We start from the raw sequence: 25156 nt of genomic DNA, 5'->3' as shown, positions 1-25156 counted from the left end.
GTACTTACATTTTCGAGGGGACATCTTTTCAAAGCTCCTACAGGTATGTCTATGCCCACGATCACGAGACTTGGACGTGCAGCTTCTAACCAACCCAGCAACGAATAATATGTCTAAACGGCGAAATCGATGACTATATGTCAGCCTCCATAGTAGCACAGCTTCTTTGGTTGGAATCAGACTCTCCCGATAAACCCATTACGATGTACATCAACTCACCGGGTGGCTCTGTCACGTCAGGTGCGTTTCTCCCCTCTCCACGACACGGCTACAAAGATTCACAACAGCTCTAGGCATGGCGATATACGACACGATGACTTATATCAAATCTCCCGTCGCGACCGTGTGTATTGGAGGTGCTGCGTCCATGGCAGCTATCCTACTAGCTGGTGGCGAGGCAGGCAAACGCTGCGCTCTTCCACATAGCTCCATCATGATCCACCAGCCATTGGGCGGTACTCGAGGGCAGGCTTCAGACATTTTGATTTACGCGAACCAAATACAAAAGATACGGGAGCAGTCCAACCAAATTATGCGATACCACTTGAATAAGGCGAAGGGATTTGACAAGTATAGCCTGGAGGAGATTAACGATCTCATGGAGAGGGACAAATACCTAAGTGTCACGGAAGCACTGGAGCTAGGAGTTATTGACGAGGTATTCACAACGAGAAAGGATAAAGAGCCTCAGCCAAAGAAGGAAGAGGAGGAGACAAAGTATTAATGACACAGACCCAGCAATGCGTTTTGCGCTGAATTGCAGGCAAAGGATATGAGCGCCGTAGGTGTGTCTCCGAAGAAGTGCAAGCATATTCGTGCCCTGTATTCCCAATAAGTTAAAAGCGAGGCTATCTAAATCTCAAGGATAGGGCTTGAGCTTTGGCTGTATGTAAGAATGAATCCAATGGAGATGCTGTTGGGTGATCCAGCACTCGTGTAAGATGGATACCAATGGTTAGTCATGCATTGATTACGTTAGATACTCGATCGTGTTGGAAAATAAACACGTCTTTCTGGAAAACTGCTAGTAATGAATTCTGCCCTATCTAGGTAATTATTATTTGAAATCACCTTCTGGACAGCTACTTGTACCTACTACTCTATTCTCGAGATATTCTAGGCTGCCGATATCGGCTCGTCGCAAGCTGTGCATCTCCACTGGCAACTTGCTTCAAGTGGGACAGCTTCGCCAGGGAATTTGCTTCTCTTGGCTTCACATGGGAATCCTTTTGTCGCAAGATGCAGTAGCTGAAATCACTACTGAAGCTCACTAACCCAGCCTTGCATATGTCATTGTAGAGCCAACAAAGCTTTGGCCCTCGTAAAGCAGTCCAGCATATTACTACATGAATCTCGATTCTCATGTCAGTCAGACAGATGCAGCCCTGCAGGGAATCTGGCCATGTTGCCTCTAGCAGGGGGTCTGGCCGCTACAAGGCCGCTGCAGCCAATCAGACACCTCCAATTAGCTGCTCTCTCGCAGCTTCAGTGCCAGAGCGGGGCAATAATTTTTCCCGCTGCGATCTCTTAGTGGGAGCTTCCCGCAAGCAGCTCTCGGGATCACAGGGAAGATCACAGGGACAAACCCCAAAATCGGAGACTCACGTCAGCCATTGCGGTCCGACTAGTTTGGGCATTGACTTCTGAAGAGTCATTCGGGCTGCACTTGGACTTGCTTCGATCCTCAGCAGCACTCAAGCTTGGAGATTGGCGAGAGACACTGGGATTTTGCTTCATCAATTGATTGATAGGTACGTCAGTGTGGGCTGTCCAAGGCATCCGAGATCTGCAGTACAGGATATTTTTTTTCTTCTGCGGCGCTGGCTGGGAGAACATCATCCCTTGCTTCCTTCAATTCACCGGAGCCATCTTGGTGCAATTGCTTGGTTTTTTTCTCTTTTTCCAGCGTGGAATGCGACGTGGCTCGTTCGCCCAGCAGTGATCTAATTCTTGCTCCGATAATAGGACCCAATCTTCCACCAGCACATCGTCACGATGCTCTCCCGAAAGCTGCTCAAGGCGCCGTCAAGGGCCTTGAACGTCCTTTCAAGAGCTGGCACTCTCTCCTCAAGAAATCAGACGTAAGTAAAATCCAGAAACAGGGACAATGCAACTACCAAGCACACCTGCTGACAACCAGCGCCGCAGCCGCCTGCTGTCAACTTCATCAGCCCGATATGCGGACGAGAAGCTCAACAAGGTCTCCGCGACCATCACACAGCCCAAGTCCCAGGGTGCATCCCAGGCCATGCTTTACGCCACTGGTCTCACAGACGCCGACCTGAACAAGGCGCAGGTCGGTATCTCCTCCGTCTGGTACGAGGGAAACCCTTGCAACATGCACCTGATGGATCTTGCCGGTCTTGTCAGGGAGTCTGTGGCCAAGGCTGGCCTTGTTCCCTACAGATTCAACACCATTGGTGTCAGTGATGGTATCTCCATGGGCACCACCGGCATGCGGTACTCGCTGCAGAGCAGAGAAATCATTGCCGACAGTATCGAGACCGTCATGAACGGACAATGGTACGACGCCAATGTCAGCTTGCCCGGTTGTGACAAGAACATGCCCGGTGTCGTCATTGCCATGGGCCGTGTCAACAGACCTAGCATCATGGTTTACGGTGGCACCATCCAGCCCGGATGCACAAAGGCCGGCGAGTCCATTGACATTGTCTCTGCATTCCAAGCTTACGGCCAGTACATCTCTGGCGAAATCACCGAAGATCAGCGATACGACATCATCCGACACGCGTGTCCCGGAAGCGGTGCTTGCGGTGGCATGTACACGGCCAACACCATGGCGACGGCTATCGAAACCATGGGTCTGACCCTGCCTGGAAGCAGCAGCAGCCCTGCTGAGGACCCCAGAAAGAAGGCTGAGTGCGAGAATGTCGGCGCTGCCATCCGGAACCTCCTGAAGGAGGACATCCGCCCTCGCGACATCCTCACCCGACAGGCCTTTGAGAACGCCATGATTGTCACTACCATTCTTGGTGGAAGCACCAACGCTGTGCTTCACTTGATTGCCATTGCTGACTCCGTCGGTGTCAAGTTGACCATTGATGACTTCCAGGCTGTCTCTGACCGCATCCCCTTCCTTGCGGATCTGAAGCCGTCCGGCAAGTACGTCATGGCTGATATGCACAAGATTGGTGGTACTCCAGGCCTACTCAAGTATCTCCTCAAGGAGGGCCTCATTGACGGCTCTGGCATCACTGTTACCGGAAAGACTATGAAGGAGAACGTTGAGAGTGCACCCGATTTCCCTGCCGACCAGGACATCATTCGACCTTTCAATAAGCCCATCAAGCCCACCGGCCACATCCAGATTCTGCGTGGTTCTTTGGCTCCTGGTGGCTGCGTTGGCAAGATCACTGGCAAGGAGGGTCTCCGATTTGTTGGCAAGGCTCGTTGCTACGATGCTGAGTCTGACTTCATTGCCAGCTTGGAGCGTGGTGAGATCAAGAAGGGTGAGAAGACCGTCGTCATTATCCGTTACGATGGCCCCAAGGGTGGCCCCGGTATGCCCGAGATGTTAAAGCCTTCTTCAGCCATCATGGGTGCTGGACTGGGCAAGGACGTTGCGCTCTTGACTGACGGTCGTTTCTCCGGTGGCTCTCACGGCTTCATCATCGGACACATTGTTCCTGAGGCCATGGAGGGTGGCCCCATTGCCCTCGTCAAGGATGGCGACGAGATCACCATTGATGCCGATCAGCGAATCATTGACCTGGAGATTTCAGAGGCGGAGATGGAGAAGCGGAGAAAGGAGTGGAAGCCTCCCGCACCCAGATACACCAAGGGAACGCTGGCCAAATACGCCAAGCTGGTTAGCGACGCCAGCACCGGTTGTGTCACGGATGGCCCGATTGCTTAAATTGGGGGACGCAGCAAAGGAAGAGAAAAAAGGAAGGGTGTGCTTAGTATGATGCTTCGTTATTTTGAGTATGCATGAGGAGTTTTTGTTTGGATATCCGATGGATTGGCTTGAGAGGGCCGAGAACATTTTCCTTTATATATGTTAAGATTCAGAAGAAATTCTCATAAAACGGTGACGCATGTGTAACCCAATATTGATTGATGGGCGTCGTCTTGTGGCAAAACGAAATCTGGTTCTTGCTATGCTGCATCCTACATTACAACGCATTCAAAGCTACAAAGCTACAATGTATAATACCTCAATAACCTACATACACCAGTCAAACAGATTCGAGTCTTAAATCATACCTATTTTCCAGTCCACGCCCGAACAAATGCAGCCTTGTCTTTCATTGTCAAACCCACTCTCTTGACTCTGCTCAGCCTCGCCAGTGCCTCTCCTATCCAATCCAGCAGCTTCTGTTCTTCACTATTGATGCCAGTGCTTGCTCCGCCCCTATACGTCAAATCGCTAGATCCAGCGATGGAGCCGTTGTTGCCAGACTTTGCGGCAGCCTTGTTGGTTTGTCCCTCGGCGATGCGCACACGGATGCAGGTCGTTGGTCGAGAAAGCAGAATCCACAAGAAGCGTAGCCATTGCCCGGGAATGGGTGTCGTAATTTCGGAGGGGGTATAGCGAATGCTTACGGGGAAGATGTGCATGTCTGCTGGAGTTTGGAGAATGCTGGGGCTAAATGGCAAGATGGCCTTGCCGTTGGTGGTGCCGCATTCAGGGAATACGGCGATGACACGGTTTGGATACTGCTTAACCAGGTCTTTCAAGTCCACCAAGTCGGCGGTTTCAGCGGGTTCCGTAGTGACTGGCGCAAGCGCCTTCATCACAGCTGACAGCAGTCCTATCCTCCTGACTCTGCGTTCCCCCGGATATGAGACGGTAAAGACAGGGTCGAATATAGCCGCCAGATAGATGGCATCAACCGGGCTCGTAAAGTTGGCGGCTATAATGGATCCCGGATGGGGGACCCTTTCGCGGGGCTGCTCGGACAAGGTGCCACGCTTGACACCATCGAGCTGGAGGTCAATCCACCAGATTCCCGGAATGGCCATGAGGCCCCATAGTGCGATTTTGCGGACGAAGACGGGGAGGGGCAGCGGGTGGAAGACTAGGAAGTAGCCGAGCGCGTAGGTGAGGAACAAGGGGAGGCGGACGAGGAAGAGGAGGACGTGGGTTAGCGTCGAGATGGCCGAGCTGGTGGACGAGACGGGGAGGAAGGGCGCGATGCCGGTTGCTTTGCGTATAAGTGAGTACCAAGCAGATAGAAGAGCGAGAGATGAGTAAGGAAGTGCTTACCTCTGTCGCGAAACTGGCTGTATTTCTCCATCTTGAGCACAGCTAAATCTTTGGTTCACCTCCTCCGCGTATCCGTCAACTGCTATGTGGGGGGAAAAGCGACTTTGTTCGAATATCGAAAGATCGAATAGACAACGTGGCGCTACCGAGACATTGAAGACAGCCAAGCTGAAGAGGATGGAGCTCTTCTCCCCTCTTCGCTTAACAAAGAAAAAACGACTGTGAGAATCGTCAAGGAGGGGGAGGAGAGAAGAAGGTAGGTGGAATATCTACCTTGGTAGTAGAGATGCGGTTTTGTGTGAGACAATGGGGGAAGCTATGGGAAGAGGTCTCCATAACTTTGGGGATGACTTTTGGAAAGTTTGGAGGTGGGATTACATCAGCAGCGCTGCTTTTAGAGCTTTGTGTGTATGATGGTGGGGTTTGTTTCGCGTGTAGAGGTGCTATGTGATGACGGATTGGCAGCGATATATACTAACATACACGTATGGAATGACCACTGTGGTCTTATTATTAAGATCAAATGTATAGAGAGGAGTTTTTGAACCATTGATGCCATCTCTATGGCATCGTGATTAACAGAGGCTTGAGTACCCACACAGAAGCCGTGCCAGGATACTCACCATCCATCACCACATACGACTCTCTCCTTGTCTGTTGATGAAGTATCATGATCAGTTGCAATTGATACAAATCCCATTGGCTTCCCCCGGTGCTGCCGCATAGATATTATAAATCCAGACAAGATGTATCAACTGGCATGTGATTGTCGTGTATCTCTTCAAAGCGGCAGTGACACTAAACCTCTTTTGACACTCCAAGCTTCTCTATCTACATGCGACTCTAAGCTCGGCGGGCCAGAGACGTCATTGCAGTTGACATGTGAAATAAGCAGATTTATGACAGGTGATGAGCTGTCAATCGGTGTGTAAAGGAGGCATTATACAGACCCAAACCTTGGAGTATACTCTGCGTGGTGTGGTATAAGAGGTATTAGTATGGACGCCATCAGTGGCATTACCGAGTGTCCTTCCAACGCTGGCGGGCTCAAGCCCTAGGCTTTGATCTTCGCTTGCAACGGACCAGCGGCGACTAATGTGAACTATTATTGTATTCTTCCATATTGCCACCACGGTTGAATGGCACCAGCTTAGAATTCAGTAGCGTGAGGAAAGGTGTAAGAGTGACTGCGCCCCAAATCTCCAATAGTCAAGCCACAGCGCCTCAGCCACTGTTGCCCGGCCAACACGTCCTGCAGTAGTAAAACAATGGTCCGTGCTCTTGACGCTTCTCCACACCGATAACAGCAAATCAAGCATCAAGCCACTCCATTCAAATAATCTTGCGTCAACAACCGAGCCAGGGGACTGCAGTACCGCAGAGACCTTCCATTTCGATTCTACGCTCCTATCTCCATCATTGTTTGAACATCCTCACCTGCTGTGCAGTGATATCAGTTGCCGGGGCGCGTGCTCCATCGTTTCGACGCGACCCCCAACGTTCGGTTTCTTTGTTGATATTTTTTCCCTTATTGTTACAATGGACGCTACCGAGAACCAGGTTCGCCCTCCCGCAGAATCAATGCACCACCAATGTGTAGCAAAGAGTCAGAGACTGACTGCAATGCTCTCATAGACCGCGCGACCCTCCAAGATCAGTCGCTTACCAGGCCCGACGGCGCATGCCGGAGGACTGACGGAATGGAGCGAGTCACAACAGAATGCTCGAACCCAGTCGTCCATCCCCGCGCCGCCTAAGACGAGGGGCCTGAAGCGCGAGATCCCCCAGTCCGGTACGAAAGCAGCGATACATACTATAAACATTCTTTCAATATGCTGACGTTTGCCAGCGCCCCAATCCGAGGCCAAGCGCAGACCCCTCTCTGAACGTGCACTCGACTATCCTTCAAAAACTCCCACATCGGGCCTTCAGATACCACGATCCGCCGTCAAAGGCCAATCCTTGGCCAACATCTCACAAGTAAGAATCCTTCAAGGGTCAAAGGTAAAAGTTCCTGTGGTTCGATGGCTGACAGGTAATGATAGCTTAAACTGCCGCGACCGGCGTCTACAATCCCTTCAGTAAGCAACAGCTTCGCAAAGGCCTTTGGTCCAGATCGAAACGGCGCCGCGGAGAAATCATCAGTTCCCAAACCAATCACACGACCCAATCATGCGAGATCGAAAAGTCAAGTAGCACGGCCCCGGACGGCACAGGGATTTCGGGATGAGGAAGAGAATGATGCGACGGATAGTAAGGGTATGGTCCTCAACGAGCATCTCACCAGCATTGCTTTCAGCACGCTTTCCCACCGCAAGATCAGAAATACAAAATCTTCATCGTCATTGTCCTCTACCAGAGACAGCTCTCTGTCAACAAGATTTACCAACCTTTGTCTCGAGGACAATGGCTCTCTCCACAACACAAGTCAAGTGACAACCTCACCTCCAGACACTGCATCTGCTTTTAGCAACGTCACTATCCACCGCCCTGGCAATGAAAAGAGAAGCAACAAGCAGCCACCGTCCGCTTTGGTAGCTGTGCAGGGAACCTAGGGAGGTCCCTCTAAGATGCCAACGGATAAGCAAGTCAAACGGCCGGTGGAAAAGGCTCAAGGATGCATTGCTCATTTCAAACCAAATTCTCCCACCAAATCCCCCATCAAGTCACCCATGCGCTATAACAGTTTCTTAACTAAGGATTCTAACCTCACTGGGTTTGTAGCCTTTGATGCCGATGAACGAGTCCGCATTACGGAGTTGCACTTTCAAGAATTAAAGAAGACCGTAACGGACGCCATGGTGCACACGACACAACAGGAGAAAACATACATGGCCAATGCCCTGGAATTGGTCAATAAAAAGGGTAAGAACTGAGTGAGCTTCCTAGGTTGCTACGATGCTAACTTCTTGTGTCTCAGCCTCGGAGTTGGAAAGCTACAAGGCAAGATTAGAAAGCGACAAGTCAAAATTGGAGAGCACAGCCGAGTTCCTGACGAAGCGAGGTATGGACAGATTGAGCTCTTGCGGAGTTGGTTACAGCTAACATGTTTTTCTCCAGTCTCGGAGTTGGAAAGCGACAAGTCAAGACTAGAAGATAAGACTGAAGTCTTGAAATCAGATCTCGATGCCTCTAAAGAAGAAAGTCGGAGATTGCAGCACGATTTAGAGAAGCTTGAATGGGACCACTCTCGACAAATTGACGATCTTACTAGAAAGCACAAAGCCGAATTGGACGATCTTTCGCGGCAACACCGGACAGCAATGGACGATCTGAGCCGGGAACTCGAACGGCTAAAAACACAAGAGGCGAATGATCATAAGCAACAGATTGACGCATTAAATCGACGGCATCAGCAAGAATTACGAGATGAGCAGCAGAAACGAGAACAAGAGCTTCAAAACCTACGAAGCAAAATGGGAAATGAGCAACAGGAAGCGGAGATTGTTCTGCAGAAAAAAGATCGAGAGGTGCGGAACATGCGTTCAGAGGCGGAAGGTGTACGATCAGATCTCCAGCGGGAGAAGGCGCTTACCGGCAGTTTGCAAACGAGCATCTCCGAGCTCTCAGCATCCAACACGACACTGGAAGCGAAAATCAACTCTCTCCGATCCCAAGTCGAATTTCTCGAATCCGACACCAAGGCGCAATCCGATGCATTCGCCGCCATGGAGGACAGGCTTCAAGATGCTCTGAGATTTGCCGAAGAAGCACGACAGAAGCTCATGAAGGAAGAAACAGAGCGTCGCGTGCTCTTCAACAAGTATCAAGAGCTCAAGGGCAATATCCGCGTCATGTGTCGAGTTCGACCACCTCTTGGAAACAGCGAGGGCCAGGTGGCGCAGCTTGCCTATCCCGACGACAAGACCTCCGCCGAGATCCTGGTTGCTGGGCCTGAGGAGAAGACCAGCCTTGGAGTTGTTCAGAGGAAGAGCTATCCGTTCGAATTTGATCGAGTGTTTACACCCGAGATACAAAACAATGAAATCTTTGACGAAATATCTCAGCTGGTACAAAGCGCTCTGGACGGCTACAATGTGTGTATTTTCTGCTACGGCCAAACAGGGTCAGGAAAGACGTATACCATGTCATCACCGGATGGCATGATTCCGCGAGCTACACACATGATATACGACACAGTAACTAAGCTAAAGGAGAAGTCGTGGGATTATACCTTGGAGGGATCATTCGTCGAGGTTTACAATGAAGAACTAAACGATTTGTTAACACCCAACGAGCGCACTGCCGACGGGCGACTAACAAGGAAACTCGAAATCCGACATGATGAAATTCGAAAGCAGACGACCATTATAGGCTGCAAATCGGTTCAGCTAAACTCCGCCGACACTGTGGAATTGATGCTGGAAGAGGCACAGAAGAATCGGTCCGTAGCGGCCACAAAGGCCAACGAGCGGTCCTCTCGGTCTCACAGCATTTTCATCCTCAAACTCATTGGCGAAAATTCAGCAACGGGCGAACGATGTGAGGGCACTCTCAACTTGGTTGATCTAGCTGGATCTGAACGCCTGAAGCATTCGCAAGTCGAGGGCGAAAGGATGAAGGAGACACAGAATATCAACAAGAGCTTGAGTTGCCTGGGAGATGTGATTGAAGCTCTAGGAAGAGGATCAGGCCATATTCCGTATCGAAACTCCAAGCTCACACACCTGCTGCAATACAGCCTGGGCGGAAACAGCAAAACACTCATGTTCGTCATGGTATCACCATTGGAGACTCATCTGAAGGAGACCCTAACCAGCTTGAGATTTGCCACAAAGGTGAGGACTAGATCCGCAATCTCAACCAGTAGAATGTTTTGGCTAACCATGCTTTAGGTGCACAATACGCATATTGGCACAGCAAAAGCAACCAAGAAGATCAAAGGAGATTTATAAGGAGAGCCGCTCAGGTGAGGGAAATGGGTTTCATACAGCGAAGGGGGGTTATGGTGTTTTGGCCTTGCGTGTTTGCATCTTGCCTTGTGGGAGTTTACATCTATTCCTTGGTCTGGTGGGCGTGATTTCAACGGCTTATGACGGCTGGTAACGAACTGATATCCTATGGAAAAGTAGATATGTTTTAAGGGCATTGGAGTTTACGGAAAATATGGTTGATGAAAATTTGCGCCTTTATATATAAGCTCTTGATGCTCAAATGTTGGAATTATATAAGCAATCCTCGTTAAGAGGTCCATGTCAGTGTCCTCCTAACAGCAAGCCATGCCGCTAGACGGAGATTTATCAAGCAGCAATTGGCGAGTAGAGGGGCCATTTCTATGACAGGTGAGCATCAAGCCATTCCTTCACTTTATCTCACTGCTACTGGTGAAGGCGAAGGGCTTGACGTGAGAATGTCGGTGCCGTGATGTCATCCTTGCTTGGCCAAGTTGATGCTTAAAAGCAGTGTGAGGGGAAGGCCACTTTCGAGAATGAATCTATACTGGAGGGCAAATTCCTACAGAAAGAATCGAAGAATCGAATGTGCAAAAAAATGCCTACTCATCGAGATCGCAAGAACCCCAGCTCTGGCACCAAGGTCCGTCTCACTGAATTCAGTACCAGGCATCATTGGCATCGTTGCATATCAGAGCTAACAAATAGGTCAAGGTCAATCTGGGTCGAGATGCTCCGGTCAATCTCGAAGCAGCTGGGTTAGCTGCATCGGGATCACTCGCCGCAGAATCAATCCAAAAGGGCGGCGAATTTGCGCAGAACCGCACCGCCCAGCCCGAGGCCATGTCAGGTTCTAACCTGGAAAGCCAGTCCGGATCTGCGGGCGAAGCGCCGAGAAACGTGACAAAGCATCATGGCAAGGGTACAAAGGGATCACAGGGGAAAGCAATGAAAGAAGGTGTTGGTGAGGAGTCTGGAAAGTGGGAGGATGGGCTCGAGAGGGCTCTGAGGTCGGAGCCGGGGAGTGAGGACGACCCAAGCAGATTGGCGGAAGCGCAGATGATGCAAAGGCAGAGTTTGGGGGCTCTGGGGGCTAAGCCGAGGCAGAGCGGTTTGAAGGGGGAGACCATGTACGATGCGTTGGACAACGAGGTTTCTTTGTGAGACGAGCTGTGGCATCTTTGTATAGCATCAACTTGGAAGCTCGGTATGGACAGAGTACCCGTACATTACGTGATGCGTCTGCTGCGCCATATGACTTGCGTGTGTTGTCACTGCCCCTACTTGACTACGAGTACAAATACAAAAAGTATTGTCCTTGCTTTATTTAATATGGAGCCTTGCATCCAGCATTCTGTTTTAACTTGCTGCCTGCGCCGCGGGTTTCGTGTTAGTTCCCGCCACTTCTTACATGGCAGAGGCCCAGAGTTGAAACGGGCGGCTAGGCACCAGCATTTCTCGCTGCCGGGCTTTCCATATACAAGGCGGTGCGGATCGTTGTCTCTTCCAGACGGTATATAGCAGAGTAAATGCGCCTTGTTGCTCCGAGCATCGCTATTTATGCATGAGAGAGTAGCGCTTTCGATGATGACGAACATTTTGTAAGAGCGACGCGATGGGGGATGCACATGAGGGGAAATAGCTGATGGTGTATGTCTAGATGGCTTCGTCATTTTTTCGATCGATTTCATTCCAGGATATTCACGTTTCGGGAGAATCATCATTCTGAAGACGGGCATCATCACATCAAGGCGTATAGTCGTCATCGCGAAGACATGCCCGTCATTCCGGAGGAGAAGTCATCGCTACGACCGCCACGGCCATCGGAGGTTGATTCAGAGAGACATGGCAGCACAGATGACTCGAAACAAAGAGAAGGCCGGAGAGATGCAGCCAGAAACACAGATGTACCGTCTGAGCAGGATATTAATGACGAGGAGATGGAGCACCAGCGATATGGAGAGGCGCAACCGCAGCTTGTGCCCACCGACATGATCGAGACGATGATCTCAGCACAGGGGCGGAAGAAGGACAGCCTCAGCGACGCGTGAGACGCCATACACACGAAGTTTTAATCCCGACATCACCGAGACTGAATTATGGGAGAAACCAGCAGAAGTATTACTGCGGAGGACATGTTTAGAAGAATTGATACCAAGATAGTAATGTTGATATTGCCATTGCCAGATTTGGCAGAACCGGTATAGGGTAGCTTGGGTAGGACAGGAAAACTCAGATGTGGTGACGACCCACTAAGGCGAGGGTGACGTCAAGCTGCTTCAAGGTTTTTCTAGCATGTGCGAACAAGAGACTGTATAGATATTTGGCAGTGGAATAGACGATGGATTTGGAGGCAGAAATGGAAGAAAAAAATACTAAAAAAAAAACTGTGGGTGACGGTACCCCGAATATCCCCCAGATGTCCACCCGTGACAAGCAATTGGCCTCGGATCAGATCTCAGATGCGCAGAACAAAGCGAGACTCACCGTAATCTTGTACATAGTTTATGCCTTAGTTTGATGCCTGACTGTGGCTCCCCCCTTATCTACCTTAACGCCAAAATTTTGATACCAAGCCCCACCATACAAAAAAAAAAAAAATTCACCCCGCCCAACGAATAATTTCAAGGCAGCAAATCGCCCAGTCGGATTATTCCAGCCAGTAATCCATCACTCGGATTTTTCCTTTTCTTCTTGCATTCTTCAAAAAAAGTAGTGTTCGGCTGTCGTTGAATACTACGCCTGGGAAAATTGGGACTTGCTTTTTTTCTTTTTTTCTTTTTCTTCTTTTTCTTTTCTATCTCGACAACTCCCCCCCGGTCTTTCTCTTCCGTTTCCTCTCATCCCGCCTTTCTACGTGGAATAAACACTCTCTAGACCGTCACAATGCCTCCCTCATCTTCCAAGGAGAAGAGACTCGCGAAGAAGGCCGAGAAGGCCGCCGCCGGAGGCAAGGACAAGAAGGGAGCCAAGGTCGGCAAGAAGGACGAGCCTGAGCTCGATGTTCATGGAAACCCCGTCCAGGATACCGATGGCCCCGCCACCACCGATGACAAGCTGGACGAGGTGAAGCGTCTGGCCGACCAGATGGACCAGCACGGCATTTCCGACCGCGTCACGACCGGTGTGCTGTCCTCGACCCAGCAGAGCAAGGACGTCAAGATCACCAGTACCTCGCTTGTGTTCCACGGCCGAGTCCTCATCACCGATTCCACTCTCGAGCTGTCCTTCGCCCGCCGATATGGTCTCCTCGGTGAGAACGGCTGCGGAAAGTCTACTCTGCTCAAGGCCATCGCCGCTCGAGAATACCCCATTCCCAGCCACGTCGACATCTACCTGCTGAACGAAGGTGCTCCTCCCAGTGAACTCGGCGCCCTGGAATGGGTCGTCAAGGAAGCTGAGAACGAAATGGAGCGTCTCGACAAGATGGCCGAGCAGCTGCTCGAGGACGAGGGCCCTGAAAGCCCTGTCCTGATTGACCTCTACGACGTATGTTTCCCCGTATTCCTATTCAAATTGTCATCAAATCGAGTACTAACAGTTTATGGCAGCACATGGACAAGATGGATCCCTCAACATTCGCCACCCGTGCTTCCCTGATTTTGACCGGTCTTGGTTTCAACAAGAAGACCATCCACAAGAAGACCAAGGATATGTCTGGTGGATGGAGAATGCGTGTTGCTCTGGCCAAGGCTCTGTTCGTCAAGCCCTCGCTTCTCCTGCTCGACGACCCCACTGCTCACTTGGATCTCGAGGCCTGCGTGTGGCTGGAAGAGTACCTCAAGAAGTGGGACCGAACGCTTGTCCTGGTTTCTCACTCCATGGATTTCCTCAACGGAGTGTGCACCAACATGATTGACATGCGTGAGAAGGCCCTGCAGTACTATGGTGGTAACTACGACTCCTACGCCAAGACTCGTGAGGAAAACGAGACAAACCAGATGAAGGCCTACACCAAGCAGCAGGAAGAAATTGCCCACATCAAGAAGTTCATTGCCAGTGCCGGTACCTACGCCAACTTGGTCCGACAGGCCAAGTCCCGCCAGAAGATTCTGGACAAGATGGAGGCCGACGGCTTCATCCAGCCCGTCGTTGCTGACAGGGTCTTTACCTTCCGTTTCGCTGATGTCGAGAAGCTGCCCCCTCCCGTCCTGTCCTTTGACAACGTCACCTTCTCCTACTCTGGCAACCCCGAGGACGACCTGTACCGCAACATTGACCTCGGTTTCGACATGGACTCCCGTACCGCTCTGGTCGGCCCCAACGGTGTTGGCAAGTCAACGCTGCTGCGCTTGATGACTGGCAAGCTCTCCCCCACTGGCGGAGCGGTCACCCGTCACACTCACTTGAAGCTTGGTCTGTACTCCCAGCACAGCGCTGAGCAGCTCGACCTGACCAAGTCTGCCCTGGACTTTGTCCGTGACAAGTACAAGGAGAAGTCCCAGGACTACCAGTACTGGCGTCAGCAGCTCGGCCGCTACGGTCTCACTGGTGACTCCCAGACCGCCCTGATGGGCACTCTGTCCGAGGGTCAGAAGAGCCGTATCGTCTTTGCCCTGCTTGCCATTGACGGCCCCAACATGCTGCTGCTTGACGAGCCTACCAACGGTCTTGATATCCCCACCATTGACAGTCTGGCTGAGGCCATCAACGCCTTTAGCGGAGGTGTGATTGTTGTGTCCCACGACTTCAGGTAAGTCTTTTTACTCGTTGCTTTGCTAGTTTAATGATTTTCCAAGTGATGCTAACCAAAACTCTCTCTGCAGATTGCTGGACAAGATTGCCAAGCAGATTTTGGTGTGCGAGAACCAGACCATCCGATCATGGGACGGCAGCATTGGCGAGTACAAGAACTACCTTCGCAAGAAGATGATCACGGCCGGTGCTGTGTAATGGAGCGAATGCATGAGACGCAAAAATTTAAAAGTGCATATTGACATGGCAATTGAAATTCTTATAGAACGGATGATGAATGACAGGGAATTGGACGGCGGCTACATGGGATAAGGATGTCACACGCGGCAAAAAAGGCCATCAGGGAAGGTGGCGCGTTGAAAAAAAGCCAAAAGCCGCGCAGAGAGTGCGCATGAGCACGGCCGCGATACCCTAGAGATGCGGGATGCATGCATTCATGATCGATGTTTTTGTTTTTTTCAATTTTACGGGATAGACTTGGTAGTATCATTTGAGAATTTTCTTGGGGTTAGTTACTACTAGGTTTGAATGATATGGAGGGCATTAGACAGAATGAAATGAAGCCAGGATCTTGTTAATACTTGTTGTGTTTGTTGGTGTAATTACCTGGTTGATCGGCGGGTGACTCAGTCGGCGAGAGGATACTAAATGACTGCGACTTTTTTTTGAAGATACTTTTTTTTTGGCGGAGTAAAGCGCCCTTTATGTGACACTATGGTGGCTTTATCGAAAATTCCATCCCCATCTACTTGTACCTCTGAGCCTTGGGACTAATTTGGCTCAAAGACGAGTCTACGGGCACATTCAGTATATATATATTGAGCTCTTGGCAACAACTTATCTACGCAGCTTATTCACTACTTCGACACTCACGACCAGATTTGGATATGGCCTCAATTACAATACGGCCCGCATCGCCGGCGGATGCTCCCGCCATCGCCGACGTCCACTACCGCGCCCAAGACAAATATCACGGCTTCTACGGGGCGTTTTTCGTGCACAAACCGCACGACATTATGATGCAGAATACGGCGCGGGCGGTGCAGAAGCCGGAGAATGTATACTTGGTTGCTGTGGACGGGGTGTCGGGGAAAGTAGTTGGGTTTGTGCGATATGCTGTGCAGGGGGAGAAGAAAGAGGAGAAGGAAGCAGAAGTTGTTGCTGCTGAGAAGGAGGAAGCCGGGCCGTCGCTTTTTAGTGTCAAGGAGCATGTGAAGGGGTTGTGGGAGGAGTTTGATAAGAAGCAGGTTGCGATGGATGCGTGTTATGAGAAGGCTGCTGACGGGAAGAAGCATATCTGTAGGTGTTTTTCTCTGTTTTTGTATTTTGCCCTTTTTAGGAGGGTATTGGCTGACCTTGAGCTTAGATGTGAATCACTTGATGATAGATCCTAATCACCAGCGCAAAGGCATTGGCGGGAAACTCCTCGCCGCAGTGCTGGAGAGGAGCGATAAAGAGGGTGTGCCGACGTTTTTGATGTCGTCTGCGGAGTCTCGCGGGTTGTATGGCAGGATGGGGTTCGAGATTCTGGGGACGTGGAGGGTTGATAATGGGGATTGGGCGCGACGGCTGGTGGAGGTGGAGAAGGGGCTGGGGATTGCTGGGAATGAAGGGCTGGAGGAGGAGTTTAGGGGAGTTGGGGAGATTGAGGATGTCATGGTTCGGCGGGTGAGGGAGTGATTTAGGTTGTTGTGGTGGTGTTCTTGGTGTTGATAGTTGTGTTGATATGAAGCATGTATGTAAATAGAACAATACTGTTAATGGCCAAGTTATAGGTAGCCATGGAATGTTTCTACATCAAGTCGCTGGTAAAAAAAAAAAAAAAAAGTCATTGTAAAAGGGCGTGGTGACATTTGGACCCCAAATAAATGAAGGCATCACAAAGACCTTGCTAGTTGACAACAAGCTGATACCGTATCATCAAGGCGGGCACTGTGTGCTCGGCACGGAGCTTAGAAAACGAACCGGGCTGAAGAAAGACGCTATCGCCGAACGGCCCGAGTCTCAGTGCATGCACATGAACAGGACGGAGAGGGAAAAAAAAAAATCTGAGACTTGTGTCTTCCATCACGCAGGTCTGCTTCTCCACAGTTTTTTGGGGGGAAGGATTGACGCCATTGGGGGGAGGAATGGGATGGAGATTGGCTGGGCAGTTTGTGAGTGGTGGCTTTGTGCCTTGCTCGATGCTATTCAGAGAGGGTGAGGGTGAGCGGGAGTGTCAGCCCCAAGAGATTTGATGCTACACACGGGCTGAGAAGGATTTTGTATGACTGCATGGAGTTTCTGTTGCGCTGCGCTGTGCTATGCTGTGCTATGCTGTGCTGTGACAGAAACTGGGGGACTGGCCTGGGCTGCTTATCTGGTCGCATTGAGGCTCTGGAAGCATCTCATCTCCCTGCCAAGAGACGAGGCAATCAGTCAGATTGCAAACAGAGTAGCGCGCGCTGCAAGGCGTGAGACTAGCGAATTGAAGTATGGGGAACGGCAGGGCCCCTGGGGTGATGCAGAATGCAGGAGAAGAAAAAGAAAGAAGGAAAAAAAAAAAAAAACAGGGATGATGGGATGGGGCGGTTGTTTTTGTCTTTCGTCGTCGTTTTGCATGTTTCAAATGCTGGAGAGGTTGTTGATGATGATGATGATGACGACGACGATGATGATAACGACGATGCTATTTATGAGTACTGCGATTGAAGAAACATCTTGCCGCCGACTGCGTGGGATGCATTGGTTTCGGATTCATCACATCTTGTTAATTCCGTGGCTTATACCGTAGCCAGGGGACGCAGCCCACAGCTTGTCGTTGCTGCATCTGGGCTGCATGATTGGCTGAGACAGGGCAGCTGTCGATGCATCGTGGGATGGACCATGACAGAGGCGTTGGATTCATCTCATGGCGATGAGACGTGATGCGGCTAAATGAAGTGTAAGTGAGAATAACCCCCGTCTCCAGGAGGTTCGATATCGCAGCGAGTCGGTGGCTTTTTGCTTCCTCTCCGGTGGCGCTGGTTGGGCCAATCTCCCTAAAAACAAAGAAGTGGAGGTGAGCTACTAGCCCGCAGCCTGTGCCGTAATCTGGATAGTACTTTGGTTGCAGCTGCATGGGTAAGAGGAAGAAAATGCTTTGTAGATCCGGATCTCCAGAACGGCCCAGGGCGGACAGACCGGCTCCAGACTCGTTTGAGCCAACGCATCAGTCAGTCCACCATCACCACGGGTCTCGTCTCGCCTTGCGACTCCGCCTGGCTGGTCCCTCCCTTTTCGTACTGTAGCTTTTGGTGATTCCCCGGTCGCTCGTTGTGATTTTTGCCACTGCCATCTCGCGCGGACCTGTCTTTGTTGCAGCCAGAACGTGAAGCCATCGCCATCGCCAGCAGCATCGTCGACGGGCATCAGCTTGACCTGGCTTGGGGTTTGCCGATAAACAACCCAGCCAGCCATTACCTGTTCGCGCGCTCTCTCTTGTTTTACATTATTTGAAAATTTCCCTTTTCTCTTCTTTTAAAACAATAATATATCTTTGTATATCCCAGCTCGCCTGCGAAAAAGCGCAAAGCTACTCAAGCAAAGCAGAGCAAAGCCAAAAAAAAAAAAAAAAAAAAAAGGCAAAAAGCACTCGCTGCTGGTCCAGACTCTGCGCAGCCTTCGTCATCGCCATCATATCATTCTTTAGCGAGGCTTTTCCTGCCAGCCCAGCTCTAGCCGACTTTGTCATCCACCCATCCCATCCAACGCGACTCTTTGTCTTTTGCACCTCTCCTTCTAGTTCTCACCATTCCCTGCCATTGTCGACAGATGCCCTGTGGCCGCGAGCGCGTGTAAAATCACAGACACATGGGCTCGTGTGTCTCGTACTACTAGATTTCTCTTGCTTCGGGCTGCTCTTGACTGCAACTCCCGGCCGGCAATCCCTTCGCCCTCAGCCTTGTCCGCGATGGACTCGAGCTTCCGATCGACGGTGATGCACCGGCGCGGCGACGACGAGCGAGATCGAGAGCGGGAGCGAGACCGAGATCGAGAGATGGACAGAGACCGCAGCCAGCGCGACGTGATGAACCCCAGCTCGCGGCACTCCACCTTCAGCCTGCGGTCTCCCTCGACGCACACGCAGGCCGAGTTCCATCCGCCTCTGCCCTACGCATCCAGCGACGCAAACCCGCATCACCAATCGCCGCCGCGCCATAGCCATAGCCATAGCCATAGCCAGAGTCACGGCCAGAGTCACGGCCAGAGTCACGGCCAGAGCCACAGCCAAAGCCGCAGCCCGTACATGCCCTCGTCGACGCCGGCGTCTTCGGCTTCCGCCCACCCGCTGCCTGCTGTGCTCGCGCCGTCGCCGGGCCATCACCAGCTTCAACAGCAGCAGCAGCAGCAGCATCAACCGCAGGGCCCCTCTGCGTCGCCGCTGCATCCCCCGGGCGCCTACTATCCTCCTCCGCCGCGAGCTGTCTCGGCGGTGCCTATCGCAGCATCGCCACGAGCATCCTCGGCCTCAGCATCAGCCTCCAGCGCGGCCGCTGACCTTCATCCCGGCGGCAGAGTCTACGATCCAACAACCGACACGACCAAGGAGCGCCCCATCGCCGCCTCGAGGCAACACGCGCCCCAAGTGGCCACGCCAAAGGTAAGCACCTCAACCTTCTAAAAGTCCACTTTCACTTTTCGGCCTTAAACCCACGCGCATTGCTTCGTTCAATTGAGCCGTACCTTTGTATTTTTTTTTTCCCACCAACGTCGATGCATCATCTCTCCTCCCGCCCCCCCAAAATTGCCAACCCCAATTCACCAACCCTTGCAACGCCGGCACCATCGCCATCCCTGATTTCTCAACGCGTCTTCTAACGTGATTTTCCTCTCGCTCTTCCCTCTCCTCTAGCCGTACCACCCTCGCGAGCCGTACCAGTACCCGCAGCCAATTGACCAGCAACACCAGTCGTCTTACCGCAACGGCGACAATTATTCATCGCCTCGGGCCAGGGCGTCGTCCTTCAACCGCCGGCCGACCAGCCCGCTCTCTCTCTCGCACTCCCACCCAAACCTCGCAACCGGCTCTCACAGTCCCCCCAGCCGTCATTCGCACATGACTTCGCCCGTCTCGAGGCATGCGCCCGCGACAACGCATTCTTCTACAAACGGCACCTCTCTGCCGCCCATGATGAAGACTGAGTTGGCAGCCCCGTCACCGCCGAAGCCGGCTTCCGTAAGTACAAACTTCTTTTTTTTTTTTTTATTCCTCTGCAAACGAGAGAGGGAATAATAAAATAAAATAAAAATCCCCAGAGTCTATGCAATTCAATCACTACTCGGCCTTATTTTATTTCCCTCTCCCTCCACTATCAATATCTTCTCTCGCCATTTTCTACCTCTCGCTTTTCCTGCTCTATCATGCCACCTTTTCCCTCAAGCAATCTCGAAGATTGACTGATCCATCACTCGATAATAACTCATCGTGCTAACGGTACACTCCCAGAGCCGAGCTGCCGACCCAATGTCCTTTTCCAACATCCTCTCCAACAACTCCGAGCCCGCTCCTAAGCCCGTGGCCAAGGCACCAACACCCAAGAAAGAGCCCACGCTGGCACCTCCCGTATTTGAGCTCAGAGAGCCCGACAACGACGGCGATACTGAAATGGAGAAGGAGGTCGATACTGAGCCTGAGCCCGTCCCAGTCAAGAGGGCCGAAATCGTCATCAAGAAGAAGATTGCCAAGAAACCTGCCAAGGGCCGTGCATCCGAGATTAGAGGAGACGATGGCCCCAAAAAGAACCGTCGCACGTCCATCAAGAAGGAGTCTCCCACTCCTCGACCGCCCTCAAAGCGACAGGCCAACGGCCAGCCCAAACAGAAGACGTGGTCAAGCGAAATGGAAAGGTCAATCCAGAATCACGAGGCGCTGCTCGACAAGCAGGCCGAGTCTCTTGATGACACTGAGTTCAGCGACCGAGCTTACAAAGAAGGAGCTTTCAAACGCCAGCGTACCATGGCTGACCTCGACTCTGACAGAGCCTATGCCAGGCGCGAACAGTTTGTCAAGTCTACTGGAAAGAGGCTCGCCGAGCACTCGGATCTAGGAAAACGCCGATACGATGACGTATTTTACGACGAGGCCCTCCACGAAGTCCGTGAACAAGAACTCTATGCTGAAAAGGAGCGCAAGAAGGACATGCAGCGAAAGCGACGACGCGAAAAGTCAATGGCCGTTACCATTGAACAGAAGGAGGCTGCCCTCGCTCGAGCCGAAGCTGCTGAAGACGAGGAAGAGCGCCAGAAGCATTTGCGTGACGCTGAGAGGGCCAACAAGAAGGCTCAGCAAACTAAACTCATTCTACAAAAGGGTATCAAGGGCCCTGCCCGCAATGTCGAGCTCAACCTTGAAGGCGGTACCATGTCCAGCTTCCTGGCGTCCGATGCTGAGACCCCTAAGAAGGGCAAGGGTCGCGGGGGAACACGGCCCAAAAAGTCTAAGGAGCAGAAGCAGGCCGAGAAAGATTCTGCAGAGGCTGCCCAGGCCGCCTTGGATGCTGGCGAAGAGCTGCCACCCAAGGAAGAGGGCCGGGTTCGCATCAAGATCAAGGGCAAGTCCAAGGGCGATGGAGAAAAGGCTACCAAGGAAAAGGCTGAATCTACCAAAGATAAGGAAAAGGTCGATGATGTGCCGGATCTCGAGAAGAAGTTCATCTCCAAGGGCTACAACCAGATTTACGATCAGATTTGGCGTGACATGGCCCGCAAAGACGTCAGCAAAACGTTTAAACTCGCCGTCGACTCTTATGCCACCAGAGGCTCCAATCTCAAAAAGACTGCCATTCTGGCATCCAAGGAGGCCAAGCGCTGGCAGCTACGAACCAACAAGGGCACCAAGGATCTTCAGGCCCGTGCGAAGCGTGTTATGCGTGACATGATGGGCTTCTGGAAGCGAAACGAGCGTGAAGAGCGTGACCTGCGCAAGGCTGCTGAGAAACAGGAGATTGAGAATGCTCGAAAGGAAGAAGCCGATCGCGAAGCTGCTCGCCAAAAGAGGAAGCTCAACTTTCTCATCTCCCAGACCGAGCTGTACTCGCACTTTATCGGCAAGAAGATCAAGACGGACGAGGTCGAACGCAGCACGGACAACCCCGACATTGCCCCCGATACGAACCAGATTTCTCAGAACAAGCTGTCCATACAGGAGCCCACCGGGCCCTTGGGCTCCAAGGTTACCGACTTTGAAAACCTTGACTTTGACAATGAGGATGAGTCTGTCCTGCAGGCAGCCGCCATGGCCAATGCTCAAAACGCCATTGCCGAAGCTCAGAAGAAGGCTCGCGATTTCAACAACAAGGGCCTGGACATGGACGACGAAGGCGAGATGAACTTTCAAAACCCAACGGGCCTCGGCGACGTCGAGATCGAGCAGCCCAAGCTCATCAATGCTCAGCTCAAGGAGTACCAGCTCAAGGGTCTCAATTGGCTCGTCAACCTTTACGAACAAGGCATCAACGGTATCCTGGCAGATGAAATGGGTCTCGGCAAGACTGTCCAGTCCATCTCCGTCATGGCCTACCTGGCCGAAAAGCACGACATTTGGGGTCCGTTTTTGGTTGTGGCGCCCGCCTCTACCCTGCACAATTGGCAGCAGGAAATTGCAAAGTTCGTCCCCGAGTTCAAGATTCTCCCCTACTGGGGAAGTGCTGGCGATCGAAAGGTGCTGAGAAAGTTCTGGGACCGGAAACACACCACCTACCGAAAGGATGCGCCCTTCCACGTCTGTGTCACCTCATACCAGCTTGTCGTATCCGACGTGGCCTACTTCCAGAAAATGCGATGGCAGTACATGATTCTCGATGAGGCACAAGCCATCAAGAGCTCGTCCAGTTCCCGTTGGAAGTGCTTGCTCGGCTTCCACTGCCGAAACCGCCTGCTGCTCACCGGTACCCCTATCCAGAACAACATGCAGGAGCTGTGGGCCTTGCTGCATTTCATCATGCCGTCCCTGTTTGACTCCCACGACGAATTCAGTGAATGGTTCTCCAAGGACATTGAATCTCACGCTCAGAGTAATACGAAACTTAACGAGGACCAGCTGAAGCGTCTTCACATGATTCTGAAGCCGTTTATGCTTCGTCGTGTGAAGAAGCATGTGCAAAAGGAACTGGGTGACAAGATCGAGATGGATGTTTTCTGCAACCTCACCTACAGACAGAGAGCCTACTACAGCAACCTACGCAACCAGATCAACATTATGGACCTCGTCGAAAAGGCCACCATGGGCGACGACCAGGACTCGGGTACCCTGATGAACTTGGTAATGCAGTTCAGAAAGGTTTGCAACCACCCCGACTTATTCGAACGCGCCGAAGTGACTGCCCCCTATTCCTTTGGATACTTTGCCGAGACCGCCTCGTTTGTCAGGGAGGGCAGCACCGTCTCCGTGGGATACTCTAGCAGAAGCTTGGTAGACTACGAGCTGCCGGCTCTCATCTGGACTGAAGGCGGCCGACTTGACAAGGCTGGGCAGGATAACCAGACGGCAGGCTGGCGCAATAAGGCCTTGAACCACATGATGAACATCTGGACACCGGAGAACATCCAAGCCAGCGCGGATGGTGACAAAGCCTTCTCTTGGCTGCGCTTTGCCGATACATCTGCCAGCGACGTCTACAAGGCCACGCACGCCGGTTTATTCGATCGCGCCGTGGGCGAGCTCGAGAAGCGAGATAGACTGGGTCCCATGAGCATCGCATATGACGAGGAAGACGAAAACTTTACGCCTGCTCATTGCTTGTTCAAGATTCGGGAGCGCCGCAATCGGCAGCCTCTGGCAGAGATTACCAGCGAGGGTATCCTGAACAGCTTGATGAACGTTGCCAAGGTGGCCTACCGAGACTCTGGCCTCAGCCGGCTGGAGCCTGCAGCAAGACCTCGTGCATCGGCTCCCCCTGTCCAAGTCTCGTGCAACAACCCCGGCGCCGTCGCCGAGTGCCAGAACGTCATGTTCAACACTCACATTCGCAAAACGCTTTATGGACCCACAATCTACGACGAGCGTGCTCTGGTCGAGAAGAAGGTGCCGATGGAGCTGTATCCCATCAACCAGATTTTCCCCAAGCCGGATCACGACAAGAAGCGGTTTACCAACATCGCCGTTCCTTCCATGCAGCGCTTTGTCACCGACAGTGGCAAGTTGGCCAAGCTGGACGAGCTTCTCTTCAAGCTCAAGGCCGACGGCCATCGTGTGCTGCTGTACTTCCAGATGACTCGCATGATCGACATGATGGAGGAGTACCTCACATTCCGCAACTACAAGTACTGCCGACTGGATGGTTCAACCAAGCTGGAGGACCGTCGCGACACCGTGCACGACTTCCAGACTCGGCCAGAGATTTTCATCTTCCTGCTGTCCACTCGTGCGGGTGGTCTTGGTATCAACCTCACGTCTGCGGATACAGTCATTTTCTACGACTCTGATTGGAATCCCACCATTGATTCGCAGGCCATGGACCGAGCACACAGACTGGGTCAGACCAGGCAGGTCACCGTCTACCGACTCATCACCCGCGGTACCATTGAAGAGCGGATCCGCAAGCGTGCTCTTCAGAAGGAAGAAGTCCAGCGCGTCGTTATCCAGGGTGGAGGTGCTAGCGTCGACTTCTCTGGCCGCCGCGCTCCGGAGAACCGTAACCGCGATATTGCCATGTGGCTGGCTGATGACGAGCAAGCCGAGATGATTGAGCGTCGTGAGAAGGAACTCCTTGAATCTGGAGAATACGAGAAGCAGAAGAAGAAGGGTGGCAAGCGGAAGAGGACGGATGCCCCCGCCAGCCTGGATGACATGTATCATGAAGGTAAGCACACAGACACGCACTCTATATGCCATGGACTGATCTAACCTACTTCTCTAGGCGAGGGCAACTTTGATGATGGAAGCAAACCTGGTGCGTCTGGCACTGCCACCCCAGCTGAAAGCGAGCCAAAGGGCAAGAAGGGCAGAGGAAAAGGGATTGGCAAGCGGGCAAAGACGGCTAAGCAACGCCTTGCCATTGCCGACGGTATGATCGACACCTAATCGGAGCGGATTCGACAAGGACTCTTTTTCCCTTTTCAGGTCAAATCTGCATATAATGAGTGGCATTTGTGAAACAAACAACCTCGCGGTTTGTATCAGTAATACTTTTTTTTTTTTGAGCTTTTCGTTTATTCTTTCTGTTTGTTTCGTTCTTCTTTCAAGGGTTGGCACTGGATGGAAATGGGGGACTTTTTAGGAGTGCATGGCGCAGAAACAAAAAAAGCCAAACTTCTGCTTGAAGGCTAGTTTTTTTGTGAGGAGTGAAATGAAGCTTATTACGCGATAGGGATTTGCTAG

The 25156-nt window shown here is 51.9% G+C and overlaps 8 protein-coding genes across 8 annotated transcripts; 7 read left to right on the top strand and 1 right to left on the bottom strand.

Moving 5' to 3' along the window:
- Positions 1-203: 203 nt before the first annotated feature.
- Positions 204-724, top strand: TRIVIDRAFT_46711 (uncharacterized protein; the record flags this gene model as incomplete). Its single annotated transcript, XM_014098305.1, has 2 exons — positions 204-240; positions 294-724. The coding sequence occupies 2 exons, from the start codon at positions 204-206 to the stop codon at positions 722-724; spliced, it is 468 nt and encodes a 155-aa protein (XP_013953780.1).
- A 1002-nt stretch (positions 725-1726) lies between these two features.
- On the top strand, positions 1727-4125 carry TRIVIDRAFT_89625 (uncharacterized protein; the record flags this gene model as incomplete). The annotated part of the gene is made up of 3 exons (XM_014098304.1): positions 1727-1751; positions 1966-2081; positions 2149-4125. 2 exons carry the CDS (start codon positions 1996-1998, stop codon positions 3875-3877), a joined length of 1815 nt encoding a protein of 604 aa, XP_013953779.1.
- On the bottom strand, positions 4097-5261 carry TRIVIDRAFT_181702 (uncharacterized protein; the record flags this gene model as incomplete). Its single annotated transcript, XM_014098303.1, has 2 exons — positions 4097-5168; positions 5231-5261. The coding sequence occupies 2 exons, from the start codon at positions 5259-5261 to the stop codon at positions 4228-4230; spliced, it is 972 nt and encodes a 323-aa protein (XP_013953778.1).
- A 1508-nt stretch (positions 5262-6769) lies between these two features.
- Positions 6770-10125, top strand: TRIVIDRAFT_203685 (uncharacterized protein; the record flags this gene model as incomplete). Its single annotated transcript, XM_014098302.1, has 8 exons — positions 6770-6790; positions 6866-7022; positions 7080-7210; positions 7276-7483; positions 7955-8095; positions 8151-8234; positions 8291-10008; positions 10066-10125. The coding sequence occupies 8 exons, from the start codon at positions 6770-6772 to the stop codon at positions 10123-10125; spliced, it is 2520 nt and encodes an 839-aa protein (XP_013953777.1).
- Positions 10126-10720: 595 nt separating this feature from the next.
- On the top strand, positions 10721-12437 carry TRIVIDRAFT_231356 (uncharacterized protein; the record flags this gene model as incomplete). The annotated part of the gene is made up of 3 exons (XM_014098301.1): positions 10721-10765; positions 10837-11282; positions 11783-12437. The coding sequence occupies 3 exons, from the start codon at positions 10721-10723 to the stop codon at positions 12171-12173; spliced, it is 882 nt and encodes a 293-aa protein (XP_013953776.1).
- A 337-nt stretch (positions 12438-12774) lies between these two features.
- On the top strand, positions 12775-15393 carry TRIVIDRAFT_76966 (uncharacterized protein; the record flags this gene model as incomplete). The annotated part of the gene is made up of 3 exons (XM_014098300.1): positions 12775-13590; positions 13674-14812; positions 14886-15393. The coding sequence occupies 3 exons, from the start codon at positions 13009-13011 to the stop codon at positions 15013-15015; spliced, it is 1851 nt and encodes a 616-aa protein (XP_013953775.1).
- Positions 15394-15704: 311 nt separating this feature from the next.
- Positions 15705-16497, top strand: TRIVIDRAFT_46589 (uncharacterized protein; the record flags this gene model as incomplete). The annotated part of the gene is made up of 2 exons (XM_014098299.1): positions 15705-16116; positions 16184-16497. 2 exons carry the CDS (start codon positions 15705-15707, stop codon positions 16495-16497), a joined length of 726 nt encoding a protein of 241 aa, XP_013953774.1.
- Positions 16498-18880: 2383 nt separating this feature from the next.
- On the top strand, positions 18881-24850 carry TRIVIDRAFT_122314 (uncharacterized protein; the record flags this gene model as incomplete). Its single annotated transcript, XM_014098298.1, has 4 exons — positions 18881-19438; positions 19691-19992; positions 20287-24638; positions 24696-24850. Coding segments are annotated over 4 exons (5367 nt in total), but the record flags the coding sequence as incomplete, so codon positions are not given.
- Positions 24851-25156: the final 306 nt, after the last annotated feature.

This window comes from Trichoderma virens, assembly GCF_000170995.1.
Source record: "Trichoderma virens Gv29-8 chromosome Unknown TRIVIscaffold_83, whole genome shotgun sequence".
NCBI classification, from domain to species: domain Eukaryota; kingdom Fungi; phylum Ascomycota; class Sordariomycetes; order Hypocreales; family Hypocreaceae; genus Trichoderma; species Trichoderma virens.
The sequence above is the reverse complement of the archived record's forward strand: the minus strand, read 5'-3'. Positions and strand labels throughout refer to the sequence as shown.